The 23,847-nt window shown below is 38.7% G+C and overlaps 1 protein-coding gene across 4 annotated transcripts in view; it reads right to left on the reverse strand.

The window, feature by feature from the left end:
* TGFBR1 (transforming growth factor beta receptor 1) overlaps positions 1-23,847 on the reverse strand; it is a 74,448-nt gene that overhangs the window by 21,433 nt on the left and 29,168 nt on the right. For 2 of the 4 annotated variants that reach the window (XM_032635858.1, XM_032635860.1), the window contains exons 2-4: positions 12,202-12,447; positions 9,095-9,325; positions 3,444-3,674 (exon numbers count right to left, since the gene is read on the reverse strand). In XM_032635858.1, the coding sequence (XP_032491749.1) occupies positions 3,444-3,674; positions 9,095-9,325; positions 12,202-12,447 (708 nt within the window). Of the gene's footprint in view, positions 1-3,443; positions 3,675-9,094; positions 9,338-12,201; positions 12,448-15,579; positions 15,757-23,847 lie in introns of all 4 variants that reach the window. The other 2 variants (XM_032635859.1, XM_032635857.1) reach the window with 2 other exon arrangements.

Consider the following 23,847-nt stretch of genomic DNA (forward strand, 5'->3'; position numbering starts at 1 on the left):
TCCAAGGTTTCCAGATTAGAAAAATATAAAAATAGTGGTATCACTGACACATGGGGAAGCTGAGACAGGAGCTAAAAATGTCATGAGGAGAAATGGCTAGGACTGAATCCAGTTTTACACAAGGTGATTTTGAACCTCAACAACTAGGAATATGTGTTCTTCCAAAAGTTCATTTGTAAGCCAGTACATGAATTGGAAATGTATGTTCCCATGAGAATCATGGTAACGGTTCTGGCTGGGCTTCTAGGCTAGGGTGGTCCACAAAAGCCAATTTAACCTAGGAGTAGCTGGCAAGTCATATATTTCACAAAATCATGAAAGCAAAAATATTACAACAATACTAGGAGGCAGGACAATTCAGTAAAAGATGCACACTTGGAGTCATTCTGACCTGGGTTGGAATCAGGGCCTGGCTGTCACTGACTACATAACCTCAGACAAGTTTCTTAACCAATGAGCCTTTGTTCCTTCTTTTACACAACAAGAATACCTTACTTTGCGAGACTACTAAGAAGATTTTAAAAATAGGATAATAGATTTTTAAAAAGCATTTAGTACAATGCATGGCATGTAAGAACTTCCCCATTAGTTGTAAAACAAAAGAAAACCTGATTGACATAAAACAATTTCTATATTTTGAAGGTTGTTAATTGAAAGAAAGCAATTCTGATTAGAAAAGATTAAGGAATGAAATGTCTTCAGAAGATTCTGGAGGAGATTTCTGGGTATTTTCGAAAGGATTTAGATATTCATGATACTAGTTCTTTATCAACTTGTTTCTTCATAAACTTTGTAAACCGATTCTGTTCAAACTTATACCTTTCCTTGATACAGGTACATCACTAGCTTTATCTGCATGCTTATTAACCATACCTGAATTCAGAAAGGCTCACAAATACAAGAAATAAATAGGAACACAGCAAGATGGAAGAATGGGAGGTTTTCTGAGGTAAGTGACAAGAGAGGTGGAAGGAAGAAGGACATATTAGAGGCTATGCCCACATAAAGGGTTGTCTAAGGTGGAAGTAACTAAATCAGTATGAGAAAGATAAAGAAAAGGGGAATAGGGGATGGAGGGGCTAGGTTCTAGGCAAAGTCCATTAACCCTGACAAAGAAGAAAGGAGGTGTAGGGAAGAGCCAGCAGGGTTGTCAGTTCCCATGGTAACCTCCAGATGACAGTAACAGCTTGGCTGCTGCCTGAGCAAAAGGGAAGAGTTCAGGGCACAGCAGCAGGAACATTTTGTGTCGGTTAGTGTGTTTACAACTTGGAACAAGCCTAAAACATGCTGGGCCTGGGTAAGGGTTGAACCTCAAACTGTATATTTGAAAGTCACCACTACCTACCATTGAGTTTGAAAGCAAAAATGTGGGTAAGTTCTTTGAGGGAGAAATTATTATTTGTAGAATTAGAGCCTTCATATGTATTAAGAGTTTCAGAAAACAAAAACACCTATTAAGAAATAAAGTCCAGAGTCACAGAATACAAAGGTTGTTTTAAGGGTTGGGGGAGAAGCTAAATGGTGTTGAAGACAGAAGAAAGTGAAAACTAAGGACTTGGTCAGACTATGATCACTGCTTTTGTTTGTTTTGTTTTTAAATTAAGTAATACTGAATTGGTAGTATCTATTGATAATCCCTGCTTACATCCATCACTGCCCCTAAGTCATGAAAAGCAGATAATCACACTTATACACCTCCTGATTTGATGCAATAGAAAGAATATGTAGAAAGTATATATTTTCAGGAAACCAATAAAATAATCAGATTCAGTCTCTAATTTTAACTACCAGTTTTCAAATTATACAAGGAGCAAGTTCAGAGATACTATAAGAATTCAATTAATGATAAGCCCTATAGGACAAACAATCCAGTTTCTTTAACAAATAAACTCCGAGAAGAAAAAGACAAAGGGTAACCCTAGTGATTTTAAGGGATTTAAGATAAATATCAACCAAATGCAATGGCTCCTAAAGTGAATAACCAATTGTTAAAAAAAAAAAAGGGGGGGGGGGAGACCACTCCAGAAATGTGAAACTGACTAGATATTTGATGGCATTTTAAAAATTGACAATGGTAGTATTGTTATGTTTCACAAAAAAAGATTCCCCGTAATCTAAAGATACAAACAGATATTTATGGATGAAAAGATATGCTATCTGGGATTAGCTTCAAATAATTCAGAGGGGGCAGAGTAGGTGGAATCAGAGCTCAAATATGGTTGGCAGTGAGCTGATAATTGTTGAAGCTGGGTGATGGGGGGTTCATTATACTATTCTCTGCTTTTCTATATACTGGAAATTTTCTATAAATAAAAGTTTACAAAAACAAGTAATAAATGTTTGTTGTAAATAAATTTGAAAATACAGAGAAGCAAAAAGAAAAATCAAAATCACCCATGAACACAAACTGAGATTAAACATTGTTAATATTTCAAAGAAATAAATATTGTTGAAGAAATGGGAAGGGAGAGAAGTAAAAAGATGACTGACTATGGTTATGGCCTTAAAAAAAGATGATAGCATTTTTTTAAAAAAATAGGAAAGCTGGGAAATACATCTGATTCAGGGTGGGTGTGATGAGAGTCGAGTTGTAATACTGGGTTGGCCAAAAAGTTCATTTGGGTTTTTCTGTAACATCTCACGGAAAATCCCAAATGAACTTTTTGGCCAACCCAATACAAGCCTCTGACAAAAGCTATAAAGGTAGGATTGTGGGCACTACTATAATAACTGAAGCCAGGAAAGTAAATGAAGTGCAGTCTGAAGTCACTTTTCACAGTCACCTCTCATGCTGACTGTCTACTGACATGGCTTCCTCACTTGCTTCAGCATCTGCCCCCAGGCCTCAAGCACCTGTGTACCACAGGCAAGAAAAGGTCCACATGGTTACTAAGGGCAAGGTGGTTTTGGAGAAACCATTTCTCTATTTAAGTGAGTTTACTTAAAAGATTAATCTATTTAGCCTAGCAATTTAAACACAGAATACACTGAGAAGTTATTCTTACTCTCCCTATACATAAGGTCATTAAGAAATATTAGAATGCCCTAATGGTCAGGAAGAGATTAAAAGGAAACATATATGAGCTCTAGCCTATCTCAAAACTCTGGGCAACCAGAGTTGATAAATTTTTTTTCTACATTATGACTATCCTGAGTAACTAACTTCCCAGAACCAAACAACAAAAGCATGTAACCTTTTTTTAAATAGCTCTTTACATTTTATAAAGCAATTAGAGGTTTAGGAACATGTTGTCAAGAGTCAAGAAAATCTTTAAGAAGTTCCTGTTCCTAAAGGCTTCTAATATATTCTATTTTACTTAATGGGTCTAATTTATATTACAAACATCCATTTCTCATCAAATATGACAATGTTTAATAGTCTTCTTTGTGGAAAGGATTAAGTATATTTTGTAACACTCAAAGGAGAAGCAAATGTTACTCACCTTTATTGTCTGCTGCTATAAATCCCAAGATGTTTTCATGACGTAACATGACGGTCTGATAAATCTCTGCCTCACGGAACCATGAACGTTCTTCTCTAGAGGAGAATATTTTAACAGCGACTTCTTCTCCTCTCCATTTTCCTCGCCAAACTTCTCCAAAACGACCTTTGCCAATACTTTCTTGTAACACAATAGTTCTCGCAATTGTCCTCTGAACAAGCAATGGTAAACCTAAAGATAAAAATAAATAGTATTTGACACAACCAACCAATATCGGTACCTGTTTCTAACACCACAATAAGGCATTAAAAGAGTGACTCAGAAAGGTTTAACTCCTTAAAGGAACTTACAATCTCACTGAGGAAATATAGAGTAAATTTGCAAAAACAATAATTCATGATAAAAGGAAAATAATAAATACAATAAAAGAATCCAGAAACTCCTGCCTAGAGAGTCAAGGTAGGCTTTAAAAGATAAGCTGAATTTAGATTGTCCTTTACAGAAGGGATAGGACAAAGAAGAAGACAAGGAGGTAAGGTGTTTAGGTAGGAGGAATATGCAAGCAAAAGTAGAAGAAATGGATGATACATGTTTAGGGAACCAGCTTAGATAGATAAGCAGAAAAAGGATGTATGGGGGGCTTCCCTGGTGGTGCAGTGGTTGAGAGTCCGCCTGCCGATGCAGGGTACACGGGTTCGTGCCCTGGTCCAGGAAGATCCCACATGCCGTGGAGCGGCTGGGCCCGTGAGCCATGGCTGCTGAGCCTACGCGTCCGGAGCCTGTGCTCCTCAACAGGAGAGGCCACAACAGTGAGAGGCCTGCATACCGCCAAAAAAAAAAAAAAAAGGATGTATGTAGTAAAACAGTAGAAGAGAAGCTGCACCAGAATGTGAAGAATACTGAATGCCCGGCTCAAGATGACTAATGAGAGCTGTGGGTGAAAGAGGAACTAGTAAACATTTCCATTCATTTCATGACTGGAAAGAAATAATTTAAAAATCTTATTTCAGAAAGATGAGTCTGGTAACAGTTTTACAAAAGGAGGAGGAGAAAAGCGTGTAAGGAGGAGGAGAAAAGTGTGTAAGCATAAGAAATGAAGAAGTAAATTCTGGTCTAACTTTTAATAAATCAGTAAAAATTATCACAGAAACCATTTCAAGGCAAGCAATTTACCAATTTACGTGCCAGGAACTGGCTGCCTAGGCAACACTAATATCTTAAGGAAAGATGCCAAGTAACTTACCTTGGTGATGAAACATTGGCAATTTTCTCACTAACTGAACTTGTCTTACTATAAAATACATAGTTTTAAATATTACCACACTTATTTACATAAAAGTATTTACTAACTACCTACAAAATTTAAGTAACACTATATTTGGGACTATTCCAATTCCCCATGGACTAAGAACTGTCAAATTATACTGACACTGACAAAATATCAGTGTACATCGTGTTCTACAGTATTTTATTTATAGTCTAATACACATAAATTGGTGTCACTTATAATCTATATTGAGTTGCCTGCTAGATCAAATTAAACTAATGGAAGTAAATAAAATTATCTGGTCTCTTTGATTCTCTGGTGTGAAATACTTATAAATCCAAATGTTAAATCTTTAAGTTGTCTCTTTTCATCTTTAAGTTTCTCAAATAGATCCTTCCTTCCCCTTGCTCTATCCATCCTCCGTACTTCCTGCAAAGTAATTAGCAGTCTGATTGTAAACAATTGTTTTTTATAAGGAGACTGCTGGTTAAAAATAAATCTGTGAAAAATCCTTATTTAAATCAAGGAGCTCTTTTGTATTATGAATAACCAATTCCTAATTATGTTGTTTACAGTAGACACTAACTTACAAAATTTTCTTAAAGCCTTTGAACAGGGCCACACCATGTACTTAAAGATTTAAAGTATACTTAAGAGTTCATTTCAGGAGGCTGATCTGGAAGTTAGAAATGCAGGGAATAAAGAAGAAAGGGAATAGCAAATGGGAAGTCTGAAAATGCCCGACACATTCAGGACTCACGCAGGGTCAAGAAAGCCTAACAGGACAAAGAAAGTCTTTGTCTTCCCCTTCACAACTGGATTCTAGATGCAGAACTAGAATTAAAAATCAAATCTAGATTTATCATATTATCTGTATTTGGTTACCATAACCCACATGAAAATCTGAGCATTTTTTATAAAGTAATCGTTTTTTTCTAAAGACAAAAATAAACAGGCCTAATTCAGATCTCTATATTCTCTGCTTTACTTCTGTACCTTTTAGAACTGCTTGAGCAAAAACTTCAATAGGGAAACAGGGTCCAAGCACCTTTACATGCAGTGAACAACAGAAATAAGACCTGAAGGACATGCATGCATTAAAGAGATCGTAAGCATGAATGAGACATAATAAACATTGGCCTAGGAGACGCACACTCTCAAAACCTGGCACACAGGGGACTTCCCTGGTGGTGCAGTGGATGGGACTCTGCACTCCCAATGCAGGGGGCCCGGGTTCGATCCCTGGTTGGGGAGCTGTATCCCGTGTGAGTGCCACAACTAGGGAGCCCATGTGCCGCAACTAAGGAGCCTGCCTGCCGCAACTAAGACCCCACATAACCAAATAAATAAATCTGGCACATGTTTGCGTGTTCCCACATACTTTGCAATCTAATGACAGCTTAAATATGGGCACATGCACAACCTGTGATTCAAATAAATGCAACAGGGATACGATTAGCTTTAAGTTTAGACCTAGGTTCCAGAACACATCTCTCCATTGTCTCCCTGCAGTTCCTAAGTTAAAAGTACAGTCTCTGAAAGAGAGAGATAGGGCCTTTCCTCAATTATGGTCATAGTATTGAGTATTGAATTCATAACATAAAATGTTTTATCTTTTCCTCAATGAGTGAAAGAACTAAAAAGGATATTATACACAGACATTTGACTTACTCAGAGGCATGAGTCCCATTCATGAAATGGCATTCAGTCTTTATAATAAATAGAAGGAAAAGCAATGGAATTTTCTGCTGTCATTCAACAGAAGATAGCTTCTGTCTGGATAAATCTGAAAGCCATTAACATAGAATAAACTATGACAGGGAAGGAGGCCTTAAACTAGTTTTTTTGTAAAATGCAGCAAATTCATATTGTATATCAGATTTTTTTTCCAAATATCTTTTCAATAAGAATAACACCTGTCATTTGGATATAACTTTACAATCTACCAAGTGCTTAAGTGCTTTCACACAAACATCTCGTTTCATTTGAACCTCACAACAATCCAGTAATGTACACTGGGCAGAGTTCATTACTTTCATTAATAACTCAGGCATGAGACATCAGCTAACTGCCCAAAGCCACAGAGCTGGCAAACAATGCAGACAAGTTTTTGCAGGGTGTAAAAGGAGGCATAAAAGGAGGGAGAGAAGCTTTCAACAATAGAGTTGGGTCCCTGACATATCTAGAAATATAGATAAAATGGAAAAGGAACAATTCCATTCTTTACTACAATTCCATTCTTTACTTCATGTCTGTATCTTAAGAGGTAAATAAATATATTCTTATTCAGAAACAAACTGCCATCCAGACAGCAATTTCTTTTAATCCTTTAGGTAGGCTTGCTCTCCTTGAGGCCTGATACATACCACTGTGCCAAGTGGCAGGAGCTGCTTTGATTTCCCTGGGTGTAAGTGTGGCAACAAGAGAGCAGGTCCAAGGGATTAATTCCAAATGATCTAAAGCCACCCTAATTTTCTGTGACTTTGGCCCTTGCTTATCATATTTTGTTGGTCCAGGTTAGCTTCTAGAATGAGCCAGATATTCTTTGGGAACCCTTTGAACTAACTCAGAATCAAAGGGGAACCCTAAAATAATCTCTCTCCACTCCTCCACCACTCCTGCCCAAAGACTGTCACATCTTCAGTACTAAGGCTGCTCCATCTCAATCCAGCCAGTCACTGCCTCCCTCCTCACAACAGTCACAGGGATCCCTAAAGGCTGCCTTAAGAGACCCGGGCTCCACCGTAAGCCTGTATGTATCCTAGCAGTCATGGGCAGAACTCACTTACTGAATATGTACGGCCAAATTCTACAGAAGAAAACTTTGTCATGAAGTCAGTTTCTTCATATTTAAATGAATAAACATACATATATATACATGAATATATCTTCATTCCCTTAAAGACATTTGTCATTATGTGAACTTTCTGTATCATCAGGTGAGATTTTGTGCTTCAGAGTCATATTCCTCCCCCAATCACAATTTCTGCTTTAAAGTTCCTTCAGGGACTTCCCCGGTGGCGCAGTGGTTAAGAATCTGCCTGCCAATGCAGGGGACAAGGGTTCGAGCCCTGGTCCAGGAAGATCCCACATGCCATGCAGCAACTAAGCCCGTGCTCCACAACTACTGAGCCCGCGTGCCACAACTACTGAAGCCCACGCACCTAGAGCCCGTGCTTTGCAACAAGAGAAGCCACCACAATGAAGAGTAGCCCCCACTCGCCACAGCTAGAGAAAGGCTTCGCGCAGCAACAAAGACCCAACGCAGCCAAAAAATAAAATTAATTAATTTTAAAAAACCAATAAAGTTCCTTTAATCACTTGATTATAAAATTCATGAATTTTCATTAAACATATTTTTAAATTTTTTTATCCATGAATCTAGCCCTTATTTGAAGTTAATTTATACTTTTCAAAGGACAGTACATCTCATTTAGAAGTCCTAACAAACCACTTTAAGTATTATTATCAACAGTATCTGTCCCATATTTCTGATGAGGAAACAGAAGCCCAAGGAGAAAACATGGTCTAACCAAGATCAGACAGCCAATCAAGGACAAAGCTTGCACTGGAATCTAGATCTCTTAATTCCTGGCTAGGAATTAAGTGTCAAATTACAATACTGTAGAGGATAGGAGTCTTCTCTTAGTATCCTTCCAAAGCACATGTAAGAAAAAGTGAAAATTAAATCCCCTTTTGATTTAAATATGAAGCACTGATTGCTATGCCAAAATTTGCTTCAGGTAATTAGATAATCTATTTCTGATCCCACAAAAATCAAAGAGAACTGAGAAAAGCAAATATCAGAAGGGCCATGGATCCATAAAGCTATATTAAATAACAAGGTGGTCAGACTTTTTTCTAAAGTGAGAAAATGACTAAAAATTCATTAGTTTAATAAAAAACTAGGCCTGAGCCAGAGACAGCAATTTAATGTTGAAAAAGCAAATAACCTTCACAATTCCAAACACACTCTCTGACATGCCTGCTTTCAATACAAAAATAAAGCTGCTAAACAGTCCTGAAGAGAATGGGTAAACTGCAGATTATTTGAACATCTGTGAACTTCGGCCTCAGCTACAGAGGAATAACTGTCCTTATTCTCACAGTCATGAGAAGGTGAGAATGTTTTCAAAGTTACACAAATGTGAAGGTGACTTACTTTTACTGCTCAAATAAGTCAGTCAATTTTATTTGTCCTTACTAAACTAGCCATAGTCAGATACAGACCTAGCTTAAAGACCTTTATTAGGTTCAAAGCTGGAGTAGTATTCACACTATCCCAAGTGTTAACATACTAAGCCAACTGGCTTAGCCAACTAATAAATAACACAGTTAATTTTAAAAAGACATCTTAGGAAAAAGAAAAAAACAAATACATTACCTGATCCAGAACCCGATGTTGTCATATCATAAATTAAATCTTTTAACGTAGTACCCTCTGAAATAAAGGGGCGATCTAATGAAGGATCTTCTTCATTTGGCACTCGATGGTGAATGACAGTGCGGTTATGGCAGATATAGACCATCAACATGAGTGAGATGCAGACGAAGCATACTGGTCCAGCAATGACAGCTGCCAGTTCGACAGGACCAAGGCCAGATGATGGCTTTCCTGGAAAAGGGCCTCAAGTGAAATAAACATCAACAACAATAACACTGTAGGCGGCATCCACAATTTCCTAAATCCTCCACATTTCCTGCAGTTGGCCACTACCACCATTAGTCAGAGCCTCATCACAGCAGCTTATAAAGCTCAAACCCGTAACAAGTGAAGCACTTAATCTCCCATTGGCTCTCCTTTTATGATCACCAGCTCTGTCAACATCCACTTAGTCTTCCTGAAGTCTTAAGCCATCCCCTAAATAACAAGGCCAGCTACCACAAACACTGTAGGACCACCCCCCACCCCACTTAGCCCTGTCAGATCGCTAATAGAAGAACCAATAATCTGGAACAACTCCCATTAAATATTTCTTCTTAAGTCATTGTCTTCTTTTTCTTTTTTTTAAAAAAGTAGTTTGGCTTATCTTCTTATTCCAAGGCTAGTATATGCTCATAGCAGGAAAAAAAATTAAAAAATATAAATACAGATGAGCAAAATTAAAAAAAAAATTAACTACAGCCTCACCATCCCCCCAAACTCACCTGTGTATATATCTCCACCAATTTTTTTCATGCAAAAATATATCCTCTTTTTTTAACAGCTTGCATGTGTATACTTTCTAGTTTATTTTAATCACTTAGACTTTTAATTAAAGATCTTTTTTTATAATCTCTTTTAACAATTAACAATTTGCATTGTTTCAGAAACACATTAATTACAGATATTTTGGCATTCATTCTGACACATGCTGGTTCATGGCTCACCACCCTTTCTTTCACATCACATCTTTATCACTCTTGAGATCTTTATTTGGATTGATTTCATATGATAAAGAATCCTAATTCTAGTAATTCCTTTCAGAAAGAGTATATGGGTCCTTATACACTGAATACTTAATTATCTAAAGATGCCTATTGCCTTTATATACGAAAAATCTTGGCTCATCTAAAGAATTTTGGGTAACAAGCAATGTTATGATATTCCATTGCCTTCTGGTATTTAAAAAAAGCAAAAAATCTGAACTTTTTTTTTCCTTTTATAGGTAACCAGTGTTCACTTGTACTGAATGTGTGCACAATTTTTCTTTATTCTTGAAAACTGATAGTTTTTTCATTATATTTGGTTAAGTATTTTTTCATTAATTTTACATAGTATTTCTTCTCTCTTCTGTCCTTTTGCCTTTTTCTGGTTTTATGCTAACCATATTGGGTCACCTAGATCTGTCCTCTATGTCTCTTAATTTGCTCACCAACTGTCTTTTTCTCTGAATTGTAACACAATTTCTCAAGTTTGTCTTGCTTTAAGCTTGTCTCACACTTGACAATAAAGTTACAACATCCAGTCTGCTGTTCACTTTCAATACTGCATTTTTAAAAATAATTCATCAATTGAGCTTTTCATCTGAAAGCGATCTTAATAACTGTGAAATGTTCTCATTTCATTGTGAACAACTGAAAACAGACCTTGGACTGTCTGAAAGTTCTTCCCTAACATGCTGTAAGTGTATTTCATAGGATGACATCTACTCTCATTTATCCAGTTCAGTTCACTTCTTTTGAACCATGCAATCTTTCCATTTGGTAAATTTGTTTGCTGTCTGATTATCAGGGACCTGGGAATGAGGTATTTGTGTATTTTAGCATTAAAAATAAAGTGAGCTCTTCATAAGGTTTTGTGAGTCTCCATTCTGATATTTCAAGCCATTTCAAATAATGGAAATGGGAAATTCTGGAATTATCATTCTCCTTGTCATATTAGAATTGCAGATGCCTATATAAAAGACAGAAAAATTACAGTCTGACAGAGCTTTGCCACAGGGACCTTCTCTATCATGCTGAAGATTTGGTTTTACTTTGCCGTTATCACTCGAACTAGGTGGAGGACTGCCTTCCTTCTACAACTGGCAGGACTGGCCCTTTTCCTCTGAGCTACAGCAGTGCTTCCTACTTTAATTAGCATGATGCCTAGACGAACTCTGAGTGGAAAGTGAGCACTGAAAGCAGGTGCTTCCTAAAGGAGAATTGAGAGTTTGCCCCCGTAGCCTAGCCTCACACCCAGCCCCTCAGCTTAAGGTATTGGTGGGATTCTGCAAGAGGGTCTTTCACCTACTTCTTTTCCTATAGTCAGTTCTTCACTAGTCTGTTATAATCTGCACTATAAACTGCAGAGCTCCTCACAACTATAGGCATGTGGGTGGCATTTCTTCCATTAATTCTCTTAGCATTAATATAGGTTTTCCTCATTTTTGTATTCCTTTGATTATTATAGTAGGTATTTTGGATTTGGGGAAAGTGCCAGAAGAGTTAAACAGATGAGCTTAGACTGGCATCTTAAATCAGAACCTTAAAATTAATCTAATCCTAAGCATTTATGAAGCTTTCAAATTCCTGGCTCTTCCAGGACATTTTAAAATGTAAACTATGGTGAAGGACCAAAAACCTAGAAATCGTATATAATAATTTATACATAAAGATCATAAGGCAAGGTGATATTACAAAATGAAGGCACCTGGACTGTTTAGTGCTGCTCTCAATTCCCTCCCATTACTGACTGCTTTAAAAGACTGGAGCATTATACAAGGAAAAAATTTCACTCTGAGGACATATTGCTATGGTGGGCTTTATCAGTATTCTCTAAAGGAGGCTACCCTTTTAGGCATAACAGACCTCAGAGAAAGTATCTTGGAACCACCTTCTCAAACAGCACACACACAGGAGTCAGGATCTTGGCTACCCTTATAACTCTACTACTTTGGACAAGTTACTTCTTGCCTCTATACTGAATAAACTGGGATAGACAATTTCTAAGATCCCTTCCAGCTCTAAAATCATAGAGTCTAAGAGCTTTTCTTGTAGTATCAAGAAAAAACTTATACAACAACTTACCAACAGTTGGGAGTTCTATTTTATTGCAGTGGTCCTGATTGCAGCAATATGTTGTAGTAACAGACCCAGTTTTTGAAGATGGTGCACATACAAATGGCCTGTCTCGTGGAATTAGGTCGATTTCAGCTATACACATGCTATTATGTATAACTTTGTCTGTGGTCTCTGTGACAGAGACAAAGCAGAGCCCATCTGTGACACAAGTAAAATTGTCTTTTGTACAAAGGTGGCAGAAACACTGTAATGCTGGGGGGAAAAGAAAAGATCCTGTCAGAAAAAATTCTCAAGGTTAACAATTTTAAATTATCCCATATTCTCTGTACTAATACATTCCTGATTCTATTATAATTATACAATTTCTTTGCTCTGTTCAAAAAACTCTTTGTTAACCTGAGAAATTCCAAATTCTGTTAAGAAGCACACATATGTAGGAGCCAAACATGTTGAAATTTGGACCCAGGCTTTTTCCTAAAACTTTTGGCTTCCAAGTATAGAAAAACTGTTACGTGCAATTTCATCAATGTAAGGCAAGCATTTGCCCTCCCATTTGAAACAAAGTACACTGAAATTTATAAAGGTTATACTTATTCTTATTGGTCCAAAACTAGGCATTCATATATTCCCCCGACTGGGGAGCAATGTGAAAATACTACCACCTCCTCACTGTAGGTTGGAAATGTCAGGGTAAGTTTATGGTAATGAAGTAATGGAAATAGATTTGTATTGAGCCAGACATTCCTTTCTCCTTTGCAAATCCCCAAAAGACATGTATCTTCTAACTAGGATTAGGGTACTTTCTCACAAGCAAGGTAACAATACATATGTGCTCCAATCACACAGGCAACTGGCTACAGAAATGACTAGAGAAACACTAGCTCCATGCCCACTTTTATCTGTTTGATATTTATACTCAACTTAAGGGAAGTCTTCTAATTATCACCAACACCTTCCCATACACACACACAACCTTTCACTAAGCTCTCCAACAAGATGAAGTGTTCCCCAAAGCATACACTGCTTACCAGAACTGTTATTTTTTCCTCTCCCTCATGATCCACATCTAAAACTAGGCCTGGTACACAGCAACATTCAAAAAGTGCTGAATGAGTGACAGATCACTAGGATCTCATGAAACAACAAAGCACACATATGTCCTTGAGTCCAATCAAACTTTACAATTACATGTTGGTAAGGGAAAGGGAAGAGTCCAGGTTTGCAGAATGGCCATCTGTGATGAGAGGCCTACTGTAACTAGAAAAAGAGTGGCTAGGCGGGCAGGCCAGCAGAAAGCTAGCTAACTCTGAACAGCTAACTTGGTGTGCAGGAAAGGGTTCACTCAGCAGGCCCAAGTTGCTCAAACCTTACACATCCCCAAGAAAGGCCTGTCTTCAGGACTGGCCCTTGGCCAGTTCCTGGGAGATGAGCTCTGACACCTTGAAATATTTTCCCTGATAAGAATGCTGCAAACCCTTTGTGACTGAGCCCCAGTAAAAACCCTGGACACCAAGACTCTGGTGAGCTTCCCTGGCTGGCAACACTTCACATGTGCTGTCATACATCATTGCTAAGCTGTGGAGTGCACCTGTGCTACTGCACTGGGAGAGGACATCTGGAAGCTTGTACTGGGTTTCTCCTGGACTTTGCCCCATGAGGCGTCCCTTTTCCTTTAGATGATTTTAATATGTATCTTTCCACTGTAATAAATAAAAACCATGAGTATAACAGCTTTTCTGGGTCCTGTGAGTTCTTCTAGCAAATCATCAAGCTGGAGGATGGTCTTGAGGACCCCTAACTCACTTGCTAAACCCAAACTCAAGGAACATCAGCATTACCTCAAGCAGCTGCTTCCTGGTTGCTAGCTTAATTAGCATGCTTGTCTATTATCTTTACAGCCCAGCAAAGTTTTACCTCAATCATTATAAAAATTATTTTCTTTCTCCATAGATAATTCAGTTCTTTGAACTAAATCCTCCCAAGCATGAAGAGAATTCAAGAAAATTATAAGAAAAAGATACAGTTATAATGTAACATTTAAAAGACTGTTAAAAGAGACAGTAGCTTATTCATGGTGAGGTTTGGCAGTGATTGTAGGTTCCCTGGGTATAATTTCCTAAGGAGGGATTCTGAACCAGGGATCCACGGACTGGCTTCAGGGATACAAGGATCCCATGAAACTGTAGGCCAAATGTTGTACGTATTTACCTTTTCAAGGAGAAGGTTTATAGCTTTCAACAGAACCACAAAGTGGTCTATCACCCACAAAAAATTAAAACCACCACACGAGATTGTCATTCTCTCCCGATTCCTCTTTACCCATGATTAGTCATTCAACCAATGTTTTCTAAGCATTAGCTTTAACAGCTGCTCTACCAAAAGCTTAGTATACAAAAATTTATAACTCATGGTCATAGCCCTTGAGGAGCTCCAACAACCAGTGAAGGAGAACATTACAATACACTATGGTAATCGCTATATATAAAAATACTACCATGAATACCTCTCCCTGTTCTACGATCTTCATGGCTCCCTTAGAGTATATGAAATAAGAGCTAAACAGTGGGTCTAACAATGAAAACTTCTACTTTGGGGTTCCAACTTACTGCTCACATTACAAATGCTGTCCTGGGCCATACACATCTCATTATTATGATAATCATGTCTTTCATGACCTTGGTCTTTACACATACTATCTCTCTGCCTACTTGAAACCCACCCTCTCATCTTTTTAAGACCCTATTCAAACAAGATCTTTTCCATGATGTGATCTAAACCTCTCCCCTACCCATAAGACAACTGGGTGACTCCTTTCAATTTTTTCCCATAGCCCTCTTTGCATACCTTTAGGTTAGCACAAATCAATCTATTTACACTTTGCCGTTAAAGTGTCTCTCATTACATTAAGAAGGGCCAAGATTTAAAATTTGTTTTATTTTCCCATCTTTGAATCCTGTACTCCTAGGCAGTGATCAGCAAATTATTTGCAAGGGAGACCTTCAAGATGGCAGAGGAGTGAGACGTGGAGATCGCCTTCCTCCCCACAAATACATCTACATGTGGAACAACTCCTAGAGAACACCTACTGAACGCTGGCAGAAGACCTCAGACTTCCCAAAAGGCAAGAAACTCCCCACGTACCTGGGCAGGGCAAAAGAAAAAAGAAAAAACAGAGACAAAAGAATAGGGACAGGACCTGCACCTCTGGGAGGGAGCTGTGAAGGAGAAAAAGTTTCCATACACTAGGAAACCCCTTCACTGGCTAAGACAGGGTATGGTGGGAGGGAAGCTGTGGAGCCATGGAGGAGAGCACAGCAACAGGGATTTGTAGAGGGCAAAGCGGAGAGATTCCCACACAGAGGATCGATGCCAACCAGCACTCACCAGCCTGAGAGGCTTGTCTGCTCACACGCCGGGATGGGCGGGGGCTGGGAGCTGAGGCTCAGGCTTTGGAGGTCAGATCCCAGGGAGAGGACTGGGGTTGGCTGCGTGAACACAGCCTGAAGGGGGCTAGTGCACCACAGCTAGCCAGGAGGGAGTCCGGGAAAAAGTCTGGAACTGCTGAAGAAGCAAGAGACCATTGTTTCAGGGTGTGAGCTGCGGCTATCAGCATGGACACCAGAGACAGACATGAAATGCTAAGGCTGCTGCTGCAGCCACCAAGAAACCTGTGTGCAAGCACAGGTCACTAACCACACCTCCCCTCCCAAGACCCTGTGCATCCTGCCACTGCCAGGGTCCCGTGATCCAGGGACAACTTCATCGGGAGAATACACAGCGCACTTCAGGCTGTTGCAACGTAACACTGACCTCTGCCGCTGCAGGCTCAACCCGCATTCCGTACCCCTCTGTCCCCCTGGCCTGAGCCAGAGCCCCCTAATCAGCAGCTCCTTTAACCCCATCCTGTCTGAGCGAAGAACAAACGCCCTCAGGTGAACTACATGCAGAGGCAGGGCCAAATCCAAAGCTGAACCCTAAGAGCTGTGCGAACAAATAAAAGAAAGGGAAATTTCTCCCAGCAGCCTCAGGAGTAGCGGATTAAATCTCCACAATCAACTTGATGTACCCTGCATCTGTGGAATACCTGAATAGACAATGAGTTATCCCAAAATTGAGGTAGTGGACTTTGGAAGCAATGATATATATATTTTTTTTCCTTTTTCTCTTTTTGTGAGTGTGTGTGTGTGTGTGTGTGTGTGTATGCTTCTTTGTGTGATTTTGTCTGTATAGCTTTGCTTTTACCATTTGTCCTAGGGTTCTGTCTGTCTGTTTTTGCTTTTGTTTTGTTTTAAGTATAGTTCTTAGTGCTTGTTATCATTGGTGGATTTGTTTTTCAGTCTGGCTGCTCTCTTCTTTTTTTTAAATTACTCTTTAATTTTTTTTATTTTTAATAATTATTTTTTATTTTAATAACTTTATTTTATTGTTTTCTTTCTTTTTTTCTCCCTTTTCGTCTGAGCTGCGTGGCTGACAGGGTCTTCATGCTCCGGCTGGGTGTCAGGCCTGTGCCTCTGAGGTGGGAAAGCCGAGTTCAGTACATTGGTCCACCAGAGACCTCCCAGCTCCACGTAATATCAAACGGCAAAACTTCTCCCAGAGGTCTCCATCTCAATGCTAAGACCCAGCTCCACTCAACGACCAGCAAGCTACAGTGCTGGACACCCTATGCCAAACAACTAGCAAGAAAGGAACACAACCTCACCAATTAGCAGAGAGGCTGCCTAAAATCATAATAAGGCCACAGACACCCCAAAACACACCACCAGATGTGGACCTGTCCACCAGAAAGACAAGATCCAGCCTCATTCACCAGAACACAGGCACCAGTCTCCTCCACCAGGAAGCCTAAACAACCCACTGAACCAACCATACCCCCTGGGGGCAGACACCAAAAACAACGGGAACTATGAACCTGCAGCCTGCGAAAAGGAGACCCCAAACACAGTAAGTTAAGCAAAATGAGAAGACAGAAAAACACACAGCAGATGAAGGAGCAAGGTAAAAACCCACCAGACGTAACAAATGAAGAGGAAATAGGCAGTCTACCTGAAGAGGAATACAGGATAATGATAGTAAAAGTCCAGAATCTTGGAAATAGAATGGAGAAAATACAAGTAACGTTTAACAAGGACCTAGAAGAACTAAAGAACAAACAAACAGTGACGAACAACACACTAAATGAAATTAAAAATTCTTTAGAAAGGATCAATAGCAGAATAACTGAGGTAGAAGAACGGATACGTGACCTGGAAGATAAAATAGTGGAAATAACTACTGCAGAGCAGAATAAAGAAAAAAGAATGAAAAGACTTGAGGATGGTCTCAAGAGACCTCTGGGACAACATTAAACGCACCAACATTTGAATTAGGGGTCCCAGAAGATGAAGAGGAAAAAAAAGGGACTGAGAAAATATTTGAAGAGATTATAGTTGAAAACTTCCCTAATATGGGAAAGGAAATAGTTAATCAAGTCCAGGAAGCACAGAGAGTCCCATACAGGATAAATCCAAGGAGGAACATTCCAAGACACATATTAATCAAACTGTCAAAAATTAAATACAAAGAAAACATATTAAAAGCAGCAAGGGAAAAACAACAAATAACACACAAGGGAAGCCCAATAAGGTTAACAGCTCTTCTTTCAGCAGAAACTCTTCAAGCCAGAAGGGACTGGCAGGACATATTTAAAGTGATGAAGGAGAAAAACCTGCAACCAAGATTACTCTATCCAGCAAGGATCTCATCCAGATTTGATGGAGAAATTAAAACCTTTACAGACAAGCCAAAGCTGAGACAGTTCAGAACCACCAAACCAGCTTTACAACAAATGCTAAAGGAACTTCTCTAGGCAAGAAACACAAGAGAAGGAAAAGACCTACAATAAGAAACCCAAAACAATTAAGAAAATGGGAATAGCAACATACCTATGGATAACTACCTTAAATGTAAATGGATTAAATGCTCCCACCAAAAGACACAGACTGGCTGAATGGATACAAAAATAAGACCCGTATATATGCTGTCTACAAGAGACCCACATCAGACCTAGAGACACATACAGACTGTAAGTGAGGGGATGGAAAAAGATATTCCATGCAAATGGAAACCAAAAGAAAGCTGGAGTAGCAATTCTCATATCAGACAAAATAGACTTTAAAATAAAGACTATTAGAAGAGACAAAGAAGCACACTACATAATGATCAAGGGATGGATCCAAGAAGAAGATATAACAATTGTAAATATTTATGCACCCAACATAGGAGCACCTCAATACATAAGGCAAATACTAACAGCCATAAAAGGGGAAATCGACAGTAACACATTCATAGTAAGGGACTTTAACACCCCACTTTCACCAATGGACAGATCATCCAAAATGAAAATAAATAAGGAAACACAAGCTTTAAATGATACATTAAACAAGATGGACTTAATTGATATTTATAGGACATTCCATCCAAAAACAACAGAATACACATTTTTCTCAAGTGCTCATGGAACATTCTCCATGATAGATATCTTGGGTCACAAATCAAGCCTTGGTAAATTTAAGAAAATTGAAATTGTATCAAGTATCTTTTCTGACCGCAACGCTATGAGACTAGATATCAATTACAGGAAAAGATCTGTAAAAAATACAAACACATGGAGGCTAAACAATACACTACTTAATAATGAAGTGATCACTGAAGAAATCAAAGAGGAAATCAAAAAATACCTAGAAATAAATGACAATGGAGACACGATGACCCAAAACCTATGGGATGCAGCAAAAGCAGTTCTAGGAGGGAAGTTTACAACAATACAATCCTACCTTAAACAGGAAACATCTCGAATAAACAACCTAACCTTGCACCTAAAGCAATTAGAGAAAGAAGAAAAAAAAACCCCCAAAGTTAGCAGAAGGAAAGAAACCATAAAGATCAGATCAGAAATAAATGAAAAAGAAATGAAGGAAACGATAGCAAAGATCAATAAAAGCTGGTTCTTCTCTTTTTTTTTTTTGCGGTACGCAGGCCTCTCACTGTTGTGGCCTCTCCCGCTGCGAAGCGCAGGCTCAGCGGCCATGGCTCACGGGCCTAGCTGCTCCACGGCATGCGGGATCTTCCCGGACCAGGGCACGAACCTGTGTCCCCTGCATCGGCAGGCAGACTCTCAACCGCTGTGCCACCAGGGAAGCCCAAAGCTGGTTCTTTGAGAAGATAAACAAAATTGATGAACCATTAGCCAGACTGATCAAGAAAAGAAGGGAGAAGACTCAAATCAATAGAATTAGAAATGAAAAAGGAGAAGTAACAAAAAATACACAAGATCATGAGAGATTACTACAAGCAACTCTATGCCAATAAAATGGACAACCTGGTAGAAATGGACAAATTCTTAGAAATGCACAGCCTGCCAAGACTGAATCAGGAAGAAATAGAAAATATGAACAGACCAATCTCAAGCACTGAAAATGAAACTGCGATTAAAAATCTTCCAAAAAGCAAAAGCCCAGGACCAGATGGCTTCACAGGCAAATTCTATCAAACATTTAGAGAAGAGCAAACACCTATCTTTCTCAAACTCTTCCAAAATATAGCAGAGGAACACTCTCAAACTCATTCTACGAGGCCATAATCACCCTGATACCAAAACCAGACAAGGATGTCACAAAGAAAGAAAACTACAGGCCAATATCACTGATGAGCATAGATGCAAAAATCCTCAACAAAATACTAGCAGACAGAATCAAACAGCACATTAAAAGGATCATACACCATAATCAAGTGGGGTTTATTCCAGGAATGCAAGGATTCTTCAATATATGCAAATGAATCAACGTGATACACCATATTAACAAATTGAAGGAGAAAAACCATATGATCACCTCAATAGATGCAGAGAAAGCTTTCGACAAAATTCAACACCCATTTATGATAAAAACCCTGCAGAAGGTAGGCATAGAGGGAACTTTCCTCAACATAATAAAGGCCATATATGACAAACCCACAGCCAACATCGTCCTCAATGGTGAAAAACTGAAAGCATTTCCACTAAGATCAGAAGCAAGACAAGGTTGCCCACTCTCACCACTCTTATTCAACATAGTTTTGGAAGTTTTAGCCACAGCAATCAGAGAAGAAAAGGAAATAAAAGGAATCCAAATTGGAAAAGAAGAAGTAAAGCTGTCACTGTTTGCAGATGACATGCTACTATACATAGAGAATCCTAAAGGTGCTACCAGAAAAGTACTAGAGCTAATCAAGGAATTTGGTAAAGTAGCAGGACACAAAATTAATGCACAGCAATCTCTGGCATTCCTATACACTAATGATGAAAAATCTGAAAGTGAAATCAAGAAAGCACTCCCATTTAACATTGCAACAAAAAGAATAAAATATCTAGGAATAAACCTACCTAAGGAGACAAAAGACCTGTATGTAGAAAATTATAAGACACTGATGAAAGAAATTAAAGATGATACAAATAGATGGAGAGATATACCATGTTCTTGGATTGGAAGAATCAACATTGTGACAATGACTCTACTACCCAAAGCAATCTACAGATTCAATGCAATCCCTATCAAACTACCACTGGAATTTTTCACAGAACTAGAACAAAAAATTTCACAATTTGTATGGAAAAACAGAAGACCCCGAATAGCCAAAGCAATCTTGAGAATGAAAAACAGAGCTGGAAGAATCAGGCTCCCTGACTTCAGACTATACTACAAAGCTACAGTAATCAAGACAGTATGGTACTGGCACAAAAACAGAAATATAGATCAAGTGAACAGGATAGAAAGCCGAGATAAACCCACGCACATATGGTCACCTTATCTTTGATAAAGGAGGCAGGAATGTACAGTGGAGAAAGGACAGCCTCTTCAATAAGTGGTGCTGGGAAAGCTGGACAGGTACATATAAAAGTATGAGATTAGAACACTCCCCAACACCATACACAAAAATAAACTCAAAATGGATTAAAGACCTAACTGTAAGGCCAGAAACTATCAAACTCTTAGAGGAAAACATAGGCAGAACACTCTATGACATAAATCACAGCAAGATCCTTTATGACCCACCTCCTAAAGAAATGGAAATAAAAACAAAAATGAACAAATGGGACCTAATGAAACTTAAAAACTTTTGCACAGCAAAGGAAACCATAAACAGGACCAAAAGACAACCGTCAGAATGGGAGAAAATATTTGCAAATGAAGCAACTGACAAAGCATTTATCTCCAAAATTTACTAGCAGCTCTTGCAGCTCAATAACGAAAAAACAAACAACCCAATCCAAAAATGTACAGAAGAACTAAATAGATATTTCTCCAAAGAAGATATACAGACTGGCAACAAACACATGAAAGAATGCTCAACATCATTAATCATTAGAGAAATGCAAATCAAAACTACAATGAGATATCATCTCACACCAGTCAGAATGGCCATCATCAAAAAATCTAGAAACGATAAATACTGGAGAGGGTATAGAGAAAAGGGAACACTCTTGCACTGCTGGTGGGAATGTGAATTTTTACAGCCACTGTGGAGAACAGTATGGAGGTTCCTTAAAAAACTACAAATAGAACTACCATATGACCCAGAAATCCCACTACTGGGCATATACCCTGAGAAAGCCATAATTCAAAAAGAGTCATGTACCAAAATGTTCATTGCAGCTCTATTTACAGTAGCCAGGACATGGAAACAACCTAAGTGTCCATCATTGGATGAATGGATAAAAAAGATGTGGCACATATATACAATGGAATATTACTCAGGCATAAAAAGAAACGAAATTGAGTTATTTGTAGTGAGATGGATGGACCTAGAGTCTGTTGTACAGAGTGAAGTAAGTCAGAAAGAGAAAGACAAATACCGTATGCTAACACATATATATGGAATCTAAGGGGGAAAAAAATGTCATGAAGAACCTAGGGGTAAGATGGGAATAAAGTCACAGACCTACTAGAGAATGGACTTGAGGATATGGGGTCGGGGAAGGGTAAGCTGGGACAAAGTGAGAGAGTGGCATGGACATATATACACTACGAGACATAAAACAGATAGCTTGTGGGAAGCAGACGCATAGCACAGAGAGCTCAGCTCGGTGCTTTGTGACCACCTGGATGGGTGGGATAGGGAGAATGGGAGAGAGGGAGACGCAAGAGGGAGGAGATATCTGAACATATGTATATGTATAACTGATTCACTTTGTTATAAAGCAGAAACTAACACATGATTGTAAAGCAATTATACTCCAATAAAGATGTAAAATATATATATATTTTTTCACAATTGAAAAAAAAAAAAGCAGCAAGGGAAAAACAACAAAAACATACATGGGAATACCCATAAGGTTAACAGCTGATCTTTCAGCAGAAACTATGCAAGCCAGAAGGGAGTGGCAGGACATATTTAAAGTGATGAAAGGGAAAAACCTACAAACAAGATTACTGTACCAGCAAGGATCTCATTCGGATTTGACAGAGAAATTAAAACCTTTGCAGACAAGCAAAAGCTAAGAGAATTCAGCACCACCAAACCAGCTATACAACAAATGCTATAGAAACTTCTGTAGGCAGGAAACAGGAGAAGGAAAAGACCTACTATAACATACCCAAAACAATTAAGAGAATGGTAATAGCAACATACCTATTGATAACTACCTTAAATGTAAATGGATTAAATGCTCCAAGCAAAAGACATAGACTGGCTGAATGGATACAAAAAGAAGACGTGTATATATGCTGTCTACAAGAGACCACTTCAGACCTAGGGACACATACAGACTGAAAGTGAGGGGAGGGAAAGATATTCCATGCAAATGGAAATCAAAAGAAAGCTGCAGTAGCAATTCTCATATCAGAGAAAATAGACTTTAAAACAAAAACTATTACAAGAGACAAAGAAATACACTACATAATGATCAAGGGATCAATCCAAGAAGAATATATAACAATTGTAAATATTTATGCACCCAACATAGGAGCACGTCATACATAAGGCAAATGCTAACAGCCATAAAAAGGGAGATCGACAGTAACACAAATAATCGGGGACTTTAACACCCCACTTTCAACAATAGACAGATCATCCAAAATGAAAATAAATAAGGAAACACAAGCTTTAAATGATACATTAAACAAGATGGACTTAATTGATATTTATAGGCCATTCCATCCAAAAATAACAGAATACACTTTCTTCTCAAGTGCTCATGGAATATTCTCCAGGATAGATCATATCCTGGGTCACAAATGAAGCCTTGGTAAATTTAGGAAAACTGAAATCATATCAGGTATCTTTTCCGACCACAACCCTATGAGACTAGGTATCAATTACAGGAAAAATTCTGTAAAAAATACAAACACATGGAGGCTAAACAATACACTACTAAATAACCAAGAGATCACTGAAGAAATCAAAGAGGAAATCAAAAAATACCTAGAAACAAATGACAACAAGAGGGCTTCCCTAGTGGCGCAGTGGTTGAGAGTCCGCCTGCCGATGCAGGGGTCACGGGTTCGTGCCCCGGTCCGGGAAGATCCCACATGCCGCGGAGCGGCTGGGCCCGTGAGCCATGGCCGCTGAGCCTGCGCGTCCGGAGCCTGTGCTCCGCAATGGGAGAGGCCACAGCAGCGAGAGGCCCGCGTACCG

Source organism: Phocoena sinus, chromosome 6, assembly GCF_008692025.1.
Source record: "Phocoena sinus isolate mPhoSin1 chromosome 6, mPhoSin1.pri, whole genome shotgun sequence".
Lineage (NCBI taxonomy): Eukaryota > Metazoa > Chordata > Mammalia > Artiodactyla > Phocoenidae > Phocoena > Phocoena sinus.